Raw genomic sequence first — 16,045 nt, forward strand, 5'->3', positions numbered from 1 at the left:
GTAATAAATAATTAACAATTAACAATTAATTCCAAAGGTTTTGAAGAAGTATCGGGCGGCTGTGCAGCAAGTGTCGGCGGAGCAGGGCCAGTTGCAGGAAGCGCAAGTGCAGATTGCTGCTCTGGAGGCAGAGAAATCTGCGTTGAAGGATCAACTTTCAGAGCTGACGCAACGGCTTGAATCCGTTGAGCAGCTTGGCGATCCCACTGCGAACAGTCTCGCTACTCGACGACTCGAGTTTCGTGCTAAGGAACTCGAAAGTAAGCTCGAATTGGAGCAAACGACAAGAGCGCGCTTGGAAGTAAGTTACTTCCCATTTGTTTAAATCAAGGGTTTGACATTTTGATGTTTTAAGAATTATTCATGACATTCTGAATTGTATTTCGTTATAGACTCAAATAGCTAGATTGAAAGAAAACGTAGAGAAACTACAAACTGAGACTGCGTTACTTCGAACAAAGGAACAGAGTGCCCAAGATGCCTCGAGAAGATTGCAAAGGTCGTTACGCGAAACAAGAGAAGAAGCCAGTTCGGCACTAGCGCGTGAACAAGAGTCCACGCGTGCTCGTCGCGAATTGGAAAAATCTCTTGAGGCTGCTGAAGCGGAGACCAAAGTCGCTAGAGACGATCTCAGGTTGGCGCTTCAACGAATTGATGATCTACAGAGCGCCATACAGGGTGAACTTGATTTAGATTGCAGCGAGGAAGGGACAACCGAAAACAGCGATAGGTATTTATTAATTGTTTAACTTATAATTAGTAATTAAGCCATGTAGTATTTTACTGTAATACATGATTAGTGAATTGTAAATACTTATGTATAAATGCTACATTTATACAATATATGTATAAAAATATACAAAAATCATATTTCGTATTTATAAGTACCTTTCTCTTCTAGTGATTGATGCGAACAGTTGTCGGATCTCGAATCCGACGGAAGCAAAGATAAGGAACCTACTGATCAACGTATAGCTGAAAGAATTACTGACGAATCGCCGCTCGTTGAGTCATCGATGGATAATTGTTAATTCACAAGGCTGAAAGGAGAACAACAAAGACAGAAAATCAACAAAAATGATAACAAAAGAAAAATGAAAACATACTAGTTCAAAATCGCTAGACTTAGTTTCTTACTATTAACGTCGTCACCACTGTCGGTCACATTCAACATTAGCGACAGCGAATCAAAATTGAAGGATATCAATCAAATCACTAATTATATATATAAGGACCTTATCTCACGCTAGAGTAAAATTTTTAAACAAAAACGGAAGAGTAACGAGTGAAATCCATCGATTTGTACGATTACAGTTAGCATAATTTCACTCGTGACTCTTTTCTCAACATAATCGAAAAAAATGACAAGCTCGTAGGTGGTGCTAATTTCAAATCCCAAAAAACGTGTTGATGTCGTGGCTATTTGTATTCTGCTTCTTACTACGTGTCTTTGGTGCTATATTATCCGACAGTAGATTTTGTCGACGGAGTACATTGTTGTTCCAGTCTTCCAAGGGGAAAAATCGAGCTTCTCGATGCAGAGATATCGAGATGTAAAAACACGTCCATGTGCACAATTATCAATGCCTTTCCAACGGCCCAAAGTTCAAACGTGCAACGTATCATGGAAAACGAAATATCAAAGCCTTACTTCTTCAGAAAGCATTTTACGCTTTTTAACACTTCGCTATACCTAGCCGATAACGTTGGCTATACAGTTTGTATTATAAAACGCGAGCTGCGCGCCGCGACTCAGTTTTTTGGTTTCTTATATAAGGATTCATATGTAACTTATTGCTTTGTAAAATGCAGATATCTTATTTAATTAGTTCGTGCGTTTTTACTTCTCCTTGTCTTCCAAATCCTCTTAGCTTATTGAAATATAATGGTGGACAAAAGAAAGGATAGCAAGAAAAGGAGCCAAATTAGTGTAATAAAATGTTATAATAATATTATGTGTGGACTCATCTTAATTAGAAAAGTTTTGAGCATTATACTGAAATTTTTATTAACAAAAGGTACAAAAAAAGAAAAAACGTTTTCATAAGAACTTTGAGAACGAAATCGCGATTACTGTGACTGATGGTGGGTATCGCGAACGTTATCCTCACAAATAAATTTTTACTTTGAAATTTCTTAAATAAAATTTTTTTAAAAATTCGCAAGAATATTTAAAATTTATTATACGACTTATAAAGCATTTACACGCAATTTGAAAGTTGATGTTAGAACAAATTATATGTTAAATTAATTAAATTAAATGTTACATATAATCTTATGTATTAATTCATTTTGTAATTTTAAAAGTTGCACAAGAAGTGGTGTAGTTATAGCGTACTGTATTTGTCAAAATAATCAGATATGGTGGCTATGAAGTATTATAATTTAGATAAAAAGTATTGCATCAATTTAACCTTTTTTCGCGCCCTCTGTGATGATAATCGAGGTTGAACTACATTTTACCAGAAACGAGTTGGGAGATCGCCGATGCAATGTTAAAAAAGTCAGCCAAAAAATGCGTGCTGAGAATGGAGGTCTCTAGCAGCCAACGACCGAACTATACGCACATTTCTCAGACGATCAGTGAAGGGTAAGGAAGAAAAAACATAAAACTGAAATCAGAAAATAGATAAGAGTACGTGAGATTTAAAAAATAGTGATATAAAAAACAAAGATCGCAAAATAGCTTTCGAAAATTCCGAGGCACAACGTCATTTTCAAGAAACGCCGAAATCGTGCCACCTGATTGATACAAAATCGTTATTTTAGAGGATACATTTTTTGCTCTCGGATTTTCTCAGAAAATGTCATCGTTTCCAAGAATTTCAGAAAGTTTCAAATATCTCTAATGCTATTATATTGTCTTGATACTTACTATTTTTCTAGCAGTTTCAAACACAGGAAGAAAGGTGCATATAGTTCGGTCGTTTGACCGCTAGAGGCGATAATTCGTGGAGCGTACTTTTTGGCTGAACTTTTCTCATTCACATCGGCGCCCTTCCTTACTCACCTCTGATTCTACATAAACGTCAATAAATTAAAGTATCTTGCATAATGTTCTTACAATAGTAATTTATGGATTTGAAACGACATTCAAAGTTTATTTGCTCATGTTTTTGTTAATCACTTCATAGACAAGTAGTAACATTAAAAAATAGGTATGTAATTTATAAATACTTTTAATAAGGAAGCACAGGTAGGATTTCGATAGTTATTTTAGTCATTGAACCGTAGTGACAATTGCAGTTGCAGAACTCTGTTTATGACGATTCATGTAATATAATCATTGTTTATTATAACATATTAATTGGTTTAGAGAGCTATTTAACTTCTCCATTCATAGCTTTCTAGGTTATAGTTGTTGATATTTTTATATTCGATTTAAATGACTTCTAACGCCCTTACTTTATTTACGAAATATATAAACAAATAAACCCTAATAAATTCACATAAATAAATGAATTTTATTATTATATCATACATTATCTAGTTATAACACTATTTACTTAATAAAAAATAACTGTTAATACGAAAAATATATAATATAAATAATTGTTTCAGGAAATATATATATATATATTAAAATTTTAAAAATAATTTTATCAACATGATCTTGACATTTCTTTATATGATAGCAACATCAATCCAGTCAAGGAGGATTGTATTTTTAAAAAATCATTTACGTAATTTATTTCAAGGAGATACAACCACTTGCCCATCAATAATGTTTTATAATAAAAAACAAAGTTCAAATAAAGGTAATATATTAATATTTACATTTGGTAACATTATAAATTGTTAATAAATTACGCAGTTTTAATATAGTTTAAAGATTATCTACATTTCTAAACTATAAAATAAGATTATATAAATTATTAAATTTTTGTTATATAAATTTTTAGTATATCACTGGTTATTCATAATAGTTATCCAATTGTTTACCATTTATTTTTATTATATATCTTGATGTTACACATATATCTTGCATACATGTAAATGAAGATATCTTATTAAATAATACTGATATTGTTCATGTAAATCGTATTACAATTACTTTTTTAGAACTTTTTTAAAGACTGGTATAAAATAAAAAAATATTGACTCATATATATACATTCCTGATGTATTTGCATTAACTAGACATGCACCTTATATTATCTATTATTTTTATTAATTTAATATTTCCTTATATTAACTTATGTTATAAAAATATTACAATACTTTGAAAAATAATTACACAATGACTTTAATGCATTATATGAAAAAGCTGTAACAAATGTAGGAAAACCAAAAATGTACATGTATAGTGCAGAAAATATTTACAATGTTATAATATCTGATTTGTACTTATTTCATGCTTTTTATTTTGATTCAAAATAAAATTCTTAAAAACAATACTTTGCAAATGTGATATAAATTGTATAACTTTAAATTATATAAATATAGCTATCAAGTACTATTATATCATTTCATCTATGTTTTATAAGCATACAGTATTGAGATTTGTTAATTAATCTGTAGTCATTATACAATAAAAAGAATAACTAGGAAATTAGTAAGTAATAAAGTTTTTATATTAAACCATTGAGCTTTATATTATATCTTCTATATAAGTTTTATGTATATGCATATAAATAATGTATTGTTATTATATTAATATGATTTGTAGCGTTTTAAAAATGTTTTAGTTGTATTAAATAAGAGATATTATTTATTTTTGTTGCATAATTTTGTGGAATATAGTTTATAAATAAATCAGAAAGTTTTATACATACACATCGTCCATTATATTTTGTAGATGATAATAATTATTTCTTGCTTTCACTTTTTCAGACCTAGGTGTTAATTGAATATTGTATTTATATATGTATGTAAATTTATATTGTTGCACAAAACAAAACTTATGTACAAATATCATTTGCCTTTCGATTGATTTTGTAAGTTTATTATCTATTTAACATTACACACATATTATGTTATTATTATAATAATCACTAATATATAACAATGTTTAGAACTAATAAAATCCTGCTAGTACTTGCATTTCCTTTTTGTGTTTTATTTGCATTCAGATGTGAATTGTTATGTATACCACATTATGTAGCAAATTTATGTTGCGACACAATTAGTGATTCATTTTATGTTACATTTTATTTTTATTATAATACATATTTCATTTTGATCCGGACCCTTAATACATTTATATATATGCTACATGTACATGCATATATAATTTGAAAACGTACTAAAAGATTTTTCAGTATAATGGATAATGAAATATTTTTTATTATTTTAAGAATCAAATTCTCCTATGAATGATTGTGAAAATGATGAATTTATGACTTCTTGTCTATGTGTGAATAAACGTGATGCTAGACTAGAAGAATTACTATGGTACTATGATGATATGAGATTGTGCACTATATTTCCACAAGTATGCATCAAGCAATAATACCATAAATAGACTCTATTGTAGTTGGTTAAATATAATTAATCATTGGGTTAATTACTACTTTCACCAGCAAAAAGTTGACATCTCAAGTTGGTTAACGTATCAGTATGGAAAAACATTTTTTCCTTTGCATACAAATAATCGTAATGGAACTTTGTTACAATCAGAGTACAAACTTTATATTCTTGTTGAAGCTGATCTTAAAAGTTATAATCCTATTGCTGCAACACATGCTACTAAGGTACTATATCTATTTATTCTCCTCATTTTTTCCATTTTGAATGTGATTATTTTGTATGAAGGGAATATGATATTAGTAGTTTATTGTTTAAAAAATAAAGAGAATAAACATATTATTTGAAAGTTTGTGTCTATTGAAATGAATATAAATAGACATGATATTTTATGATCTGACTATCTAACAAAGCTTATGTAAATTTTTTACACGTAAAAACATTCCCACACTACATACGTATAAAAATGTTTATTTAAGAAGCTAGCACTGCGTTTAAATATGTTGTGTCTTTTAGGTCGAGGATTACGGTTTAATTATTACATGGACGGCAAATAAAAATATTGATTTAATTATAGAGTCCGATTTAGATATGGTTGCAAAATTTCTTATTGCAGCAATGGAAGGTCAATGTTACATTAATAATGGCTTGTTATTGAAACGAATAGAAAGTATGTATAGATTTCAACCCTGTTTACTAAAATATCCGGATTATAATAGCTTTATATTTTTCCAGCTGTCCTGATATCAGGAAAGCCTTGTGTTTACAATAGTGATGTGTTGAATTCACCACCAACTAAAAGTAAGAATTTTATGTAATTAATACTATTAATAGAAGTTTTACGAAATGTAAGAAATTTAAAATATAAAAATCGAAATTTTTTGGTGGATGAATTATCAGGCATTTGATATTGTTACTTTAATCTATTTTCAGTTGAAAGCATAAAGCATTTATCAGGGATTACTACATGTAGTTATTGTATGTACTTAGTTAATTTATCATTGTGGATAATAAGTCACAATCAAGCAATGTGATCTTAATTTATCTAAAATAATATATATACATGTAAATGTATAAGTGGAGGATAGAATTCATGATCATCAAGTCTGCCAGTAGGATTTCTGGCATACTGTTTTCTGCTTGTAGTAAAACTGAGAACAGCTTACTGCATTCAAGTTCATAATTTAAGGAATATGTAATCTTTACTAATGCTGCTTCAAAGTCTTCTATCTTCTTTTCTTAACCGTGAAGAAATATATTCTCATTATTTTAATATACCTGACGACTTTTGCAATCTTATACAACAATTCTTAATTATGTAATAGGTTTTCAAAAATAGGAAACAACTTGCTCTTAATTGAAAAATGGCAATGATTATCCAATAGGCTATGAATTTCTATATATCACGAATCAGATGAAACAAACCAAGATTGAAGAAGTTTTTCAATAGATAAGATGTACTTTTTTATTTAGGGATGGAATATTTCATAATACTCATATGACATATCTTTACAATCAATTCTCTATTTTGCCCATACTTGAATTAACACTTACATTCAGTTGTAAATATTGAGGAACAAATGCGCGATCTCTTATCCACGAATATGAAATGATTCACTCATTGTGTTTAATTATTTTAAACGTGGAGTTCGCTAAGTTAACGAAAGAACTGAATAATGCCAAAAAATTGTCGGTTTTTCACGTTATTGCTAATTCCACAAAAATCTATATTGCCGATTGTTCGGATTTTTGTTCATACGTTGCGAATGAATGATGAACTCGAGAGCGTTCTGATCGTTACAAAAAGAAATTGTACCTTATAATAAGAAAATATACCTATAAATGAGAAGGCATAAAATAAGTTTCGTATATATTTTTGTAAGAATTTATAGACAAAGAGGAATGGACAACGCATGCAGAAAAATTAAAATCATTAAGCGACACTGCCAAACTCGTATCCGAGAAGTGCAAACCATTTGAAGTTAAGGATCTTCCAGGTTTAATAGTATATCCAGAACATGCTGTAACAGACGCAGAACTTGAACTGATGAAGCGTGTGGAGTCCAATGAAACGTTAGGTATAATAAAAAAGTTATTAAACACATGAACACAAATTCTACAAGTATTTTTCTAATATAATTCTCATGTATATAAGTTAAATGAATTTGTGTGTTATAGAGAGTGAAACTAGAAGTCAAGTTTCTACACCAGTTTCAGTAAACAGTCCTCAACATGAGAATCAATTATCACAAGATGAAATACAAAAGATCACAAAAGATACCACTGAATTTCAAGGTGTTCCGCATTCTACTAGTAAATCACTTGATATGCTTGACAATTTGGATGTATCCAGTACTATAAGCACCAGACAAGTATCTTGCAGTGATATAAAAAGTACAAGTAAATCTTTTGAACCAAAGTCTTTTTATGATGCTAAGTATAGTAAATCCATAGCATCTACAAGCCCTTTTAAGTAAGTATTCTATATTAAAAAATAATTATTTAAAAGATCTAATCTTTCCTGAGTAAAAAAGGAAAGATTCAGAAATATTTGATAAATTCATTGAAATCTCCATGTTATAGGAATTCCATAGCGGAGATAACAAGAAAGTTATCAAAAACTAATGTAAAACCACCAAATGTCCTAATATATGCTGATAGTTTTATTGCACGTAACAATGTAAAAGGTGTTTTGGAAGAATCTCTTGACACAAATAAGTATGATTGTTTGTTTTATTATCTTTATGGAAAAATGTACAAAATCATCTTTATTTTAGTCATTTAGAATGGCATTAAACTTTTTAAGACATTAAAAACACGTCAAAAATATAAAATTTCTCAAGATCTTCGATATTTTACAAAATTTCTTACATTTGATATTAAAAGAAATTTTCTTTTAATATTAGGTACACCATTTACGCATTATCTCCAGAAGAAGCACGTAATGACGCTTGGGTAGAAAATGCAGCTTTAGTCGTCGTTTGTGGAAATGTTGGCAATGAGATTGGAAATCGAATCGTGGAGTATATTCTTCACGGTGGCAAGTTGCTCGCTTTGTGCTCCGACGTAATTCATATTTTACTTCCATCGTTTAAAACGGCAGAAGTACGAGAAAACGAACTGGTTCACTTTTCTTATGGGAAATGGAAGCATGTACGCATGATGCATCATATCTTCTGTTATCAAGCATCCCCTGTAAGAACGAGATTTTCACAGGATCATGAAGACGTAAAGTAAGATTTTTAGCTATATCTGTTTTTCGCACTTACAAGTTAAGGTATAAAGTTAAATTGTAAATGAAAAAAAGATACTATAGTTTATCTTTAACATTAATATTTATGTTTCATCTGAAAACATTATTCTTATATGATTATAATTATATTTTTTGTTTCTAATGAAAAATAATCCTCCTGATTAATTATTTCCAAATTCAGTTCAAGACATTTCAGTATTTTTTACAGAGTATCTAGTGTGTCTCCGCCAACGACAGTGAGCGTGAAAGATAAAAAGGGAAACTCTCATTCGTTTGATCTAAAGGTACTTGGAACGGAAGAAACATGGCACACACCAAGTATTCTACTTGCCACCCTACTAGGAAGTGGCGGAAAGCTTGTTTTTTCTCAAATACATCTAGAAGTGGATCCAATGCAATATGAACTCGAGGAAAGTAAATTTAATGCTTTGAAAGAAAGTAACGCAACTAGACTGGAAATATTCAATGATTTATTAAAAACGCATCTTGAAATAGAAGTTCGTAGTACTGCAAAAGTAACTGCGCATATAACTTATACGTCTGCTTTCTTTTTGGGACGACATGAGGTATGAAAAATAATTGTTATTTCGAAAGAAAATATTTATATATATTAGGTAAACTATTAACAATTATAATTATGACATCCTTTATTTAGGTGATTTTTGTTCTATACAAACTACGTTTGCACATAACGAAGCAATAAGGATTATTATTCTCAATATTTTTGACATTACCAAAATTAGGAAAAAATTTATTGAATAAAGCATGGTAGAAGGGGGCCTGTCAACATTACTACATAATGTTGTTAGATGCTGTTACTGTCATTTTGTATACAACGTCTTTCAACTTTGTTGAAAGAAATAGAAAATTGATATGTTCTGTGAATAATTTGCAGACTGACAACTGACTTCAATGACAGTGTGTAATAAGTAATTTTTCTCTTTCTGGTAACCACTAACAAAGATAATTCTGCAAATATAGTACATTCTTGTAAATATAATACTACTTACTAAAAGCGCTTGTAAAAACAAGTAATGCTATATAATAACTAGGGGTGGAATCAATTTCGATATGTTTACAAGTTTAAATCAATTCCAATATAGTCAAATCAAATTATTACTCATGAAAGTACGTACTACTTATAAAAGATTGAAACCTATCTTGTCTAGATTCGAATTTGCATGGTCAATAATCTGTGTTTTCCTTTTCTTGCAAGAACTCATAAAACTGTCCAATTTTATTTGCATTATATTTGATTCCATCTCTGATGGCTCCCTTTATACTATGAAACATTCTTCAATAAATTGTTCTATAACTACTATCACTTCAAAAACACTAAAGCTAGCGATTTCTGTCGATTCATGCTATACTTCTTGCTTTTGAATTAATTATGCTTCTGTCATGTTAAAGTTACTAATTTTTTGCGAATATTTTTGTGTAATTCGTATATTTAGAAGATTCGTAACTAAAAACAAAGAGACTAGTATTTACGTTTACTTTCTTTCATGTTGATAGTTGAAACTAGAAATGCTAGAAAGATTGAAGGAAGTAATGACAGCAAACGATAGTTTAAAAATGCCAAAGCTGGAAATTCAGTTTTGTAGAAGCAGCACAGTTCCACGACCTGCTTCAGCTTTGTTTCTACCAATTATGATTCATCAGTGTCCTGACAATTTCTCAACCGTAGAATATTTTGAGGTAATTTTTCTTTTAAATTATATCAGCTGTGATAAATTTGACTTCATTTTTTATTCAGTTTAATTGTATCCATTATTTTATTGACTTATCATACATACTTTTCGTGCTATAGAATTTATCTACCAAGGAATTAGGGCGTTTGGTTATATACGTTGATATAATGACATCATCAATGGATGTATTTAATGGTCATCAATTAGGACATGGTTTAGCTGTTATTGTCCGTCAGCAAACTCAAGGACGAGGTATGACAAGGATCTCTATTCAATAGATCGAAGACTTAGCTGCTATAATATTTAATTTAATATTTATATCTATAATAGAATTGTACGTGAACATAGTTTAAAGCATGTGCAACAACTTTCACTAACAGTTTTGGCTCTTTGTTTAATCGATTAAACCGATCATTATTATTAACAAATGTTACACAAGAATGGTGCAATGAACTTAGGCACAATTTACGTTCCATTGAATTGATTTATAAACCTTTATGCATGTAGAATAAAGTAAAAGTAAAGAGGAGCGTCCACAATTCCTTAGGATGTAAATTCGTACAGTTTTAGAATCATAGAATAAAGAGAGAAGCCAAAACATTCTTTAATCAATTAGTTATTACCAATTATTGATTTTTTTTATCATATAATGAATATGTTTTGTATGAATTTTAAGGAAGGAGTAAAAATATTTGGCTCAGTCCAAAAGGTGCAGCACTATTCACTTTGCAACTTCATGTGCCTACTGATACCATACTTGGAAGACGAATCTCAATTTTGCAACATTTGGTTTCTGTTGCAATTATATCCGCATTTAAGTCTCTATCTGGATATGAAGTACTACATCATTAATAATCATTATTTATATTTATCATTATATATGTATATATGTATATATAATTAATTAATTATTAATTTTTAATTATAGGATATCGATTTAAGATTAAAATGGCCTAATGATATTTATGCTGGTAATAATGTTAAAATTGGTGGACTGATTGTAGAAACTCATGTCTTGTCAGATCTTAATATATGTAACGTTGGTAAGTATTATTATTGTCACGCGTAATTTAACATTTAATAAAATCACTTCTCCTTTTTTTTAAATAATTATCATTATTAGGAGTTGGAATAAATTTGTTCAATAAAGAACCTACATGTTGCATCAATGATATAGTTACTACATTTAACGAAATATATCAGAAAAAGTTAGAAATGGTATCATACGAACAATACTTTGCTATTGTATTCAATGAAATTGAAAGATGGTTAAATATCGTACAAAGTGGTAATATAGATGATTTTCTGGATGCATATTATACTTATTGGATGCACACGTAAGTTTTACTTACAATTCTTTTTAATTGCGTTTACTATCTGTGAATTTCATTATTGAGAAATATTGTTAATTAAAATATATTTTATGTTTCAACAGCGACACAAATGTGACGGTATTATCAGCATCTGGGGTGTCACAAAACGTTAAAATACTAGGTATAGACGATTATGGATATTTACGTGTACGAGGAGAAGATGGAACGATGTTTACCGTACATCCAGATGGTAATACGTTCGATTGTCTGAAAGGTCTTATAGCTCCGAAATAATCAGATTTAGAAGTAGAACTAACATGTCTGTTGAACGTGTTTAATAGTCGATTGTACACTGTTGTTCTTTTTTATTTTTATACATCTTGTATATATTTTAAATTATCATAAAAATGAATATCAATCAAAAAATGCTGATAAATTTAATTTATAATTTTTAGTTTTGTTATTTATCATTTGCCCATACAGCAAATGGAATATATATAATGTAAGCTACTTTATCCAAGTCCATATTTCTTGTTACGCGATTTGATGTCATATTTCCTGCTATGGAGAGAAAATAATAAACAAACATTGTTAACTAAAAATCAAATAGTTTTCTTTTTTCAGTATTTATTGGCTGACTATGAAGTGTTTTTTTTCATTTTACAAATGTATAATTGAGGTTACATTTATCTCGGTTGGCACCAGAATATAAAATTGTATTTGAAAAATGAGAAACCTTATTATAGCTCACTAGTCCACTTATTAATTTGTATTTCATTATTTCCTTGTATATTCTTCTTTCATATATACTATATATGTTATATATTCACTCTAAACATACAAACATACAACAAGTTGTATTCAGATATCAGAATTTTTTCTTAAAAACTACATAACATGTCGCGTGTGAATCATTATACGCATGGTTATTAATTAGTGTCTAAAACGTAAAAGTAAGAATAAATTGACCTTTGTTATCTGTACGTAACTACCTATCAGGTCACCATTGCATTCATTATTAGAAGAGAGTAATCAGATGTACTCGAATTTCAGTTATCTAATTATTATAATACATGTATATTTTTAATCGCTATAACAACTGTAATAAATTCCAAAGCACACTGAGAAGTGGATAAATTCTTTCTCTATCGATAAACCTTGAACAAGGTTCAGAATAATATTTGATTCTCATAACCGTTAGAATTATGTAACTTTTTTAAGTCTTACAATTGTTGCTTGTAGCTTTTATGAATATTACCTTTACGACAAAACGTTTTGGGCTCTATATTTTTCGTTGTCTACGCTTCTGCGACAATCAATTTTCCACTTAATCGCTATACATAAATTCGAAGTAAACATCTTTGATTGTTGATTGTTCTCTCATCTCGTTTGATCTCATTCAAAAAATTAAAAGAATTCCTTCCTATTTAACAATTTAACTTAACGATACAAAATAGATTTCCACTAACAAATTTCTTTAATATTATAATAATAGTATTCAATTTATTTTATCAAGATAAAATATAATTTCCTTGACTCATTTATAGCTTTCGTCTTTCTGGTCATTTTTTTACAAATCATTAATAATTATTGAAATTAGTAATCTAAGTCAAGCAAAGATGTTTAACCGTTTCATCTCTCGCATAGTCTTCAGAGATATTTTTGTAATAAGCACATAATCAGACATCTTCAAGATACTACGAGAGTAATTAATAATTTTGTAAAAGATTATTTCATTACGCCCGCATTATCATATTAAAATGTCTTTTAAACCTTTAACGCGTGATCTAATTTTTTCAGATAACTTTCTGGAAAAATTTACAGTACGCAAAATTAACAAAAATACGTGTCTAATTTTTGTACAACGTTGATGTAATAACATACGATATATCTATAAATAAACATCTATGTAATTTAGTACTAACAATGCAATTAATATATATTAATATATATATATATTTAATAGAAATATTCAAGTGAGGATACGTGGCGTCTAATTTATTTAAAACGCTTCTCGTTTAAAAGTCATTTTATAATACAGTATATCCTATTTGTTCACGTAATTTCTCAGCGTTGTTGGCACATATTTAGTCAAAAATTCACGCTCATTTATTTTTCACGTACACATTTACACACGCACACGATCTACATATGTCTAATTTTTGTTCTTTATAGCTATTTGACTTTTTAATCGTCGGCAGTTATATATATTTGTAAAAGTACACATTTATTTACCGTATTGGACATTTCACTTCCAATATTAGTTTTATTGTACTATCTATGGTAATATTTATTTAAGAACTTTGGCATAGTCAGAAAGATCAGATGTTGATGTCTCATTAAGAACTAATAACTTAACGAATATTTATTAACAGCATAAAAAGTTGTATAAATAAAATATTCAACGTGAAGCATAATGATAAATGGAACATCCGAAAGTGACAATTTTTATAGATATCTATAACATAGATAATTATATAAAATTTATTTCAAGAATTAACAATATCTTCTAAATCATATTCTGATTTATGATTATCACATTTAGATGTTATGCGATATAAAAGCGTAACAAACGGATCCAAAAGAATTCATTGTATTTTTAAATTATTTTCGTTTAAGTGAAAGAGATTCATTTACAATTAATAATACGACAGCAACAAAATCTTTGTATTTTTGCTCATTGAATTAAATATAGTAAGCGGAAAGAAATTGTTCCTGTTTTGATTTTTCTATACAGATCAACTAGAAGTACGTAGCAATTCGTTTCGTATTCACAGTTCACGAGTGTTGTTAAAAAGTGTCGGTACTTGGAATGAAATTCGTTGTTTGCGCGCGTTCAATGAAGACGAGAGGCTATCGTTTTTTCGTACACGGATCAACAATTGCTTACATAGCAAGGGCTCCAAGTGCTCATGAACGTTTGTGCATAGCTATTGAAACCCTGGCTTCAGCAAGCATCAGCATTCGTGCGCGTCACGTGTCTGCGCCAACCGCTTAAGTGGTTCACAAACGTTTGCAAGCCACTTAAGAGAATGGTGGATATGTGTTAATAGTTTCGCGACTTCTGCGAAGAGAGTGCTCCAAATATTCTTTACCTAGCAACAGATTTCAGAAAAGTAAATTAACTTTTCACGGCTGATTTAGTTTCATACATATGTAGAAATTGTGGAGAACATATTTTTATTATTATGTTAAGTGGGCACGACATCCGAATATGTTCAAAAATAGATAAAGTTTGAGTATCTTGTCAGAGACAATTGAGGAATGAAAAATTTAGATCTTTTCGGATGATATCAATGTAGCATTCAGCTTTACATTCCAATTTTCTTGAAGGAAGAAATGCGAAAACAGTGGCGATTTTCTTTATCATATACGATACCCCTTCTGTTAGTGATTCGTTAATTTGTCGCATACGTACTTCTGGAACAATCCGTAAGAGGATAAAATATTTGATAGTTCTATAAAATAGTTTGCAAATAAATGTGTACAATATATCTATTCTACTGATATTCTATCAAAATTGTAATCAAGACTTTATCCTCGTGAAGTAAATTAACATTGTATACATATAAAATAAGTATAAATATTTTGTACACGTGTTATCAACTTCGATTGAATGTCGTAATATATAGTACGAAATATTGCAATATTTATCCCTAAGAGATGTATAAGGAACTAACGAATCGAGATTATTATCCTTGTTCATCGAACAACGTAATATTAAGTAGTTCACCTAAGTAAATTGCGTTTTAATTCGTGTCTGTAGCACTGATGGGAAATATCTCAATACGAATCTCTAATTCAAGATTTGAAATAATAAATTCTGCCAAAACAGCCAAGGCAAAAATGAACAACCGGAAGAACGTTGAATAAATTAGAATTAAAATTTAGAAGAAATTGGAATTAAAATCTGCTAAGAAGCTATATAAAAGGTATTTGATTTTCTAAATGTTTTGAACAGTAATTTCGCACTTACATATATGTATGCACTTTATATCTAATTTGCCCTTGTGAGGACAAATGCGAGGCTAAAAAGACGTCTTGGCACCGTTAAATAATTTTTCGCATGTTAAAAAATGACAGTTTTTCGTTACCTTGACATTACATGTCGTGATTTACGATGAAAAATCGGAAAACGTCGGTGAATCGCTGTAGACGTGGAAAGTTTGATCTTCGCTTGGGAAAATGTTAGCTTCAGTTTTATAAGACTCCACTTTGTCGGAGATGCAACTGATCGTTCCCATGCGATTTTTACGTGCTGGATCGCCCGACTCAAAAAAATAGTTATAAAAATATAAATTAGAAAAGTTTACTCCTAGCGT

At 29.6% G+C, this 16,045-nt stretch overlaps 3 protein-coding genes across 12 annotated transcripts in view; 2 read left to right on the forward strand and 1 right to left on the reverse strand.

The window, feature by feature from the left end:
• The window catches only part of LOC117231319 (unconventional myosin-XVIIIa-like), a 65,476-nt gene extending 63,648 nt beyond the window's left edge, over positions 1 to 1,828 (forward strand). The window contains 3 exon segments of the mRNA XM_033489673.1: positions 38 to 301; positions 393 to 730; positions 902 to 1,828. Coding sequence (XP_033345564.1) covers positions 38 to 301; positions 393 to 730; positions 902 to 908 — 609 coding nt within the window. The 3' untranslated portion in view covers positions 909 to 1,828.
• Positions 1,829 to 2,970: 1,142 nt separating this feature from the next.
• LOC117231240 (biotin--protein ligase) lies at positions 2,971 to 12,848 on the forward strand. 5 transcript variants are annotated; one of them, XM_033489504.1, is made up of 17 exons: positions 2,971 to 3,162; positions 3,568 to 3,758; positions 5,298 to 5,434; positions 5,523 to 5,693; positions 5,983 to 6,136; positions 6,202 to 6,267; positions 7,350 to 7,544; positions 7,645 to 7,939; positions 8,050 to 8,184; positions 8,373 to 8,699; positions 8,928 to 9,285; positions 10,235 to 10,417; positions 10,530 to 10,662; positions 11,087 to 11,247; positions 11,339 to 11,453; positions 11,534 to 11,747; positions 11,846 to 12,017. In XM_033489504.1, the coding sequence occupies exons 2-17, from the start codon at positions 3,608 to 3,610 to the stop codon at positions 12,015 to 12,017; spliced, it is 2,967 nt and encodes a 988-aa protein (XP_033345395.1). In that variant the 5' UTR covers positions 2,971 to 3,162; positions 3,568 to 3,607. The 5 variants fall into 5 exon arrangements, with proteins under 5 accessions (XP_033345395.1, XP_033345385.1, XP_033345412.1 ...); XM_033489494.1 differs by having other exon boundaries at positions 2,971 to 3,158; positions 3,562 to 3,758; XM_033489513.1 differs by lacking the exon at positions 2,971 to 3,162 and adding an exon at positions 4,834 to 4,937 and having other exon boundaries at positions 3,623 to 3,758.
• A 2,973-nt stretch (positions 12,849 to 15,821) lies between these two features.
• LOC117232360 (metabotropic glutamate receptor 8-like) overlaps positions 15,822 to 16,045 on the reverse strand; it is a 40,077-nt gene continuing 39,853 nt past the window's right edge. For 3 of the 6 annotated variants that reach the window (XM_033491733.1, XM_033491726.1, XM_033491740.1), the window contains one exon: positions 15,822 to 15,994. In XM_033491733.1, coding sequence (XP_033347624.1) covers positions 15,839 to 15,994 — 156 coding nt within the window. In that variant the 3' untranslated portion in view covers positions 15,822 to 15,838. The remainder of the gene's footprint in view (positions 15,995 to 16,045) is intronic. The other 3 variants (XM_033491700.1, XM_033491709.1, XM_033491717.1) reach the window with 1 other exon arrangement.

Source organism: Bombus vosnesenskii, unplaced genomic scaffold (assembly GCF_011952255.1).
Source record: "Bombus vosnesenskii isolate JDL3184/JDL3185 unplaced genomic scaffold, Bvos_JDL3184-5_v1.1 scf7180000013263, whole genome shotgun sequence".
Taxonomy (NCBI): Eukaryota; Metazoa; Arthropoda; class Insecta; order Hymenoptera; family Apidae; genus Bombus; species Bombus vosnesenskii.

Bases quoted from the DNA above. Each gene is read 5' to 3' on its own strand.
- LOC117231240 (XM_033489504.1), top strand. From the start codon at position 3,608: ATGATCTTGACATTTCTTTATATGATAGCAACATCAATCCAGTCAAGG. The intron at 3,759-5,297 runs GTAATATATTAA...TATTATTTTAAG, and splicing joins AAAACAAAGTTCAAATAAAG to AATCAAATTCTCCTATGAAT. The intron at 10,663-11,086 runs GTATGACAAGGA...ATGAATTTTAAG, and splicing joins TCAGCAAACTCAAGGACGAG to GAAGGAGTAAAAATATTTGG.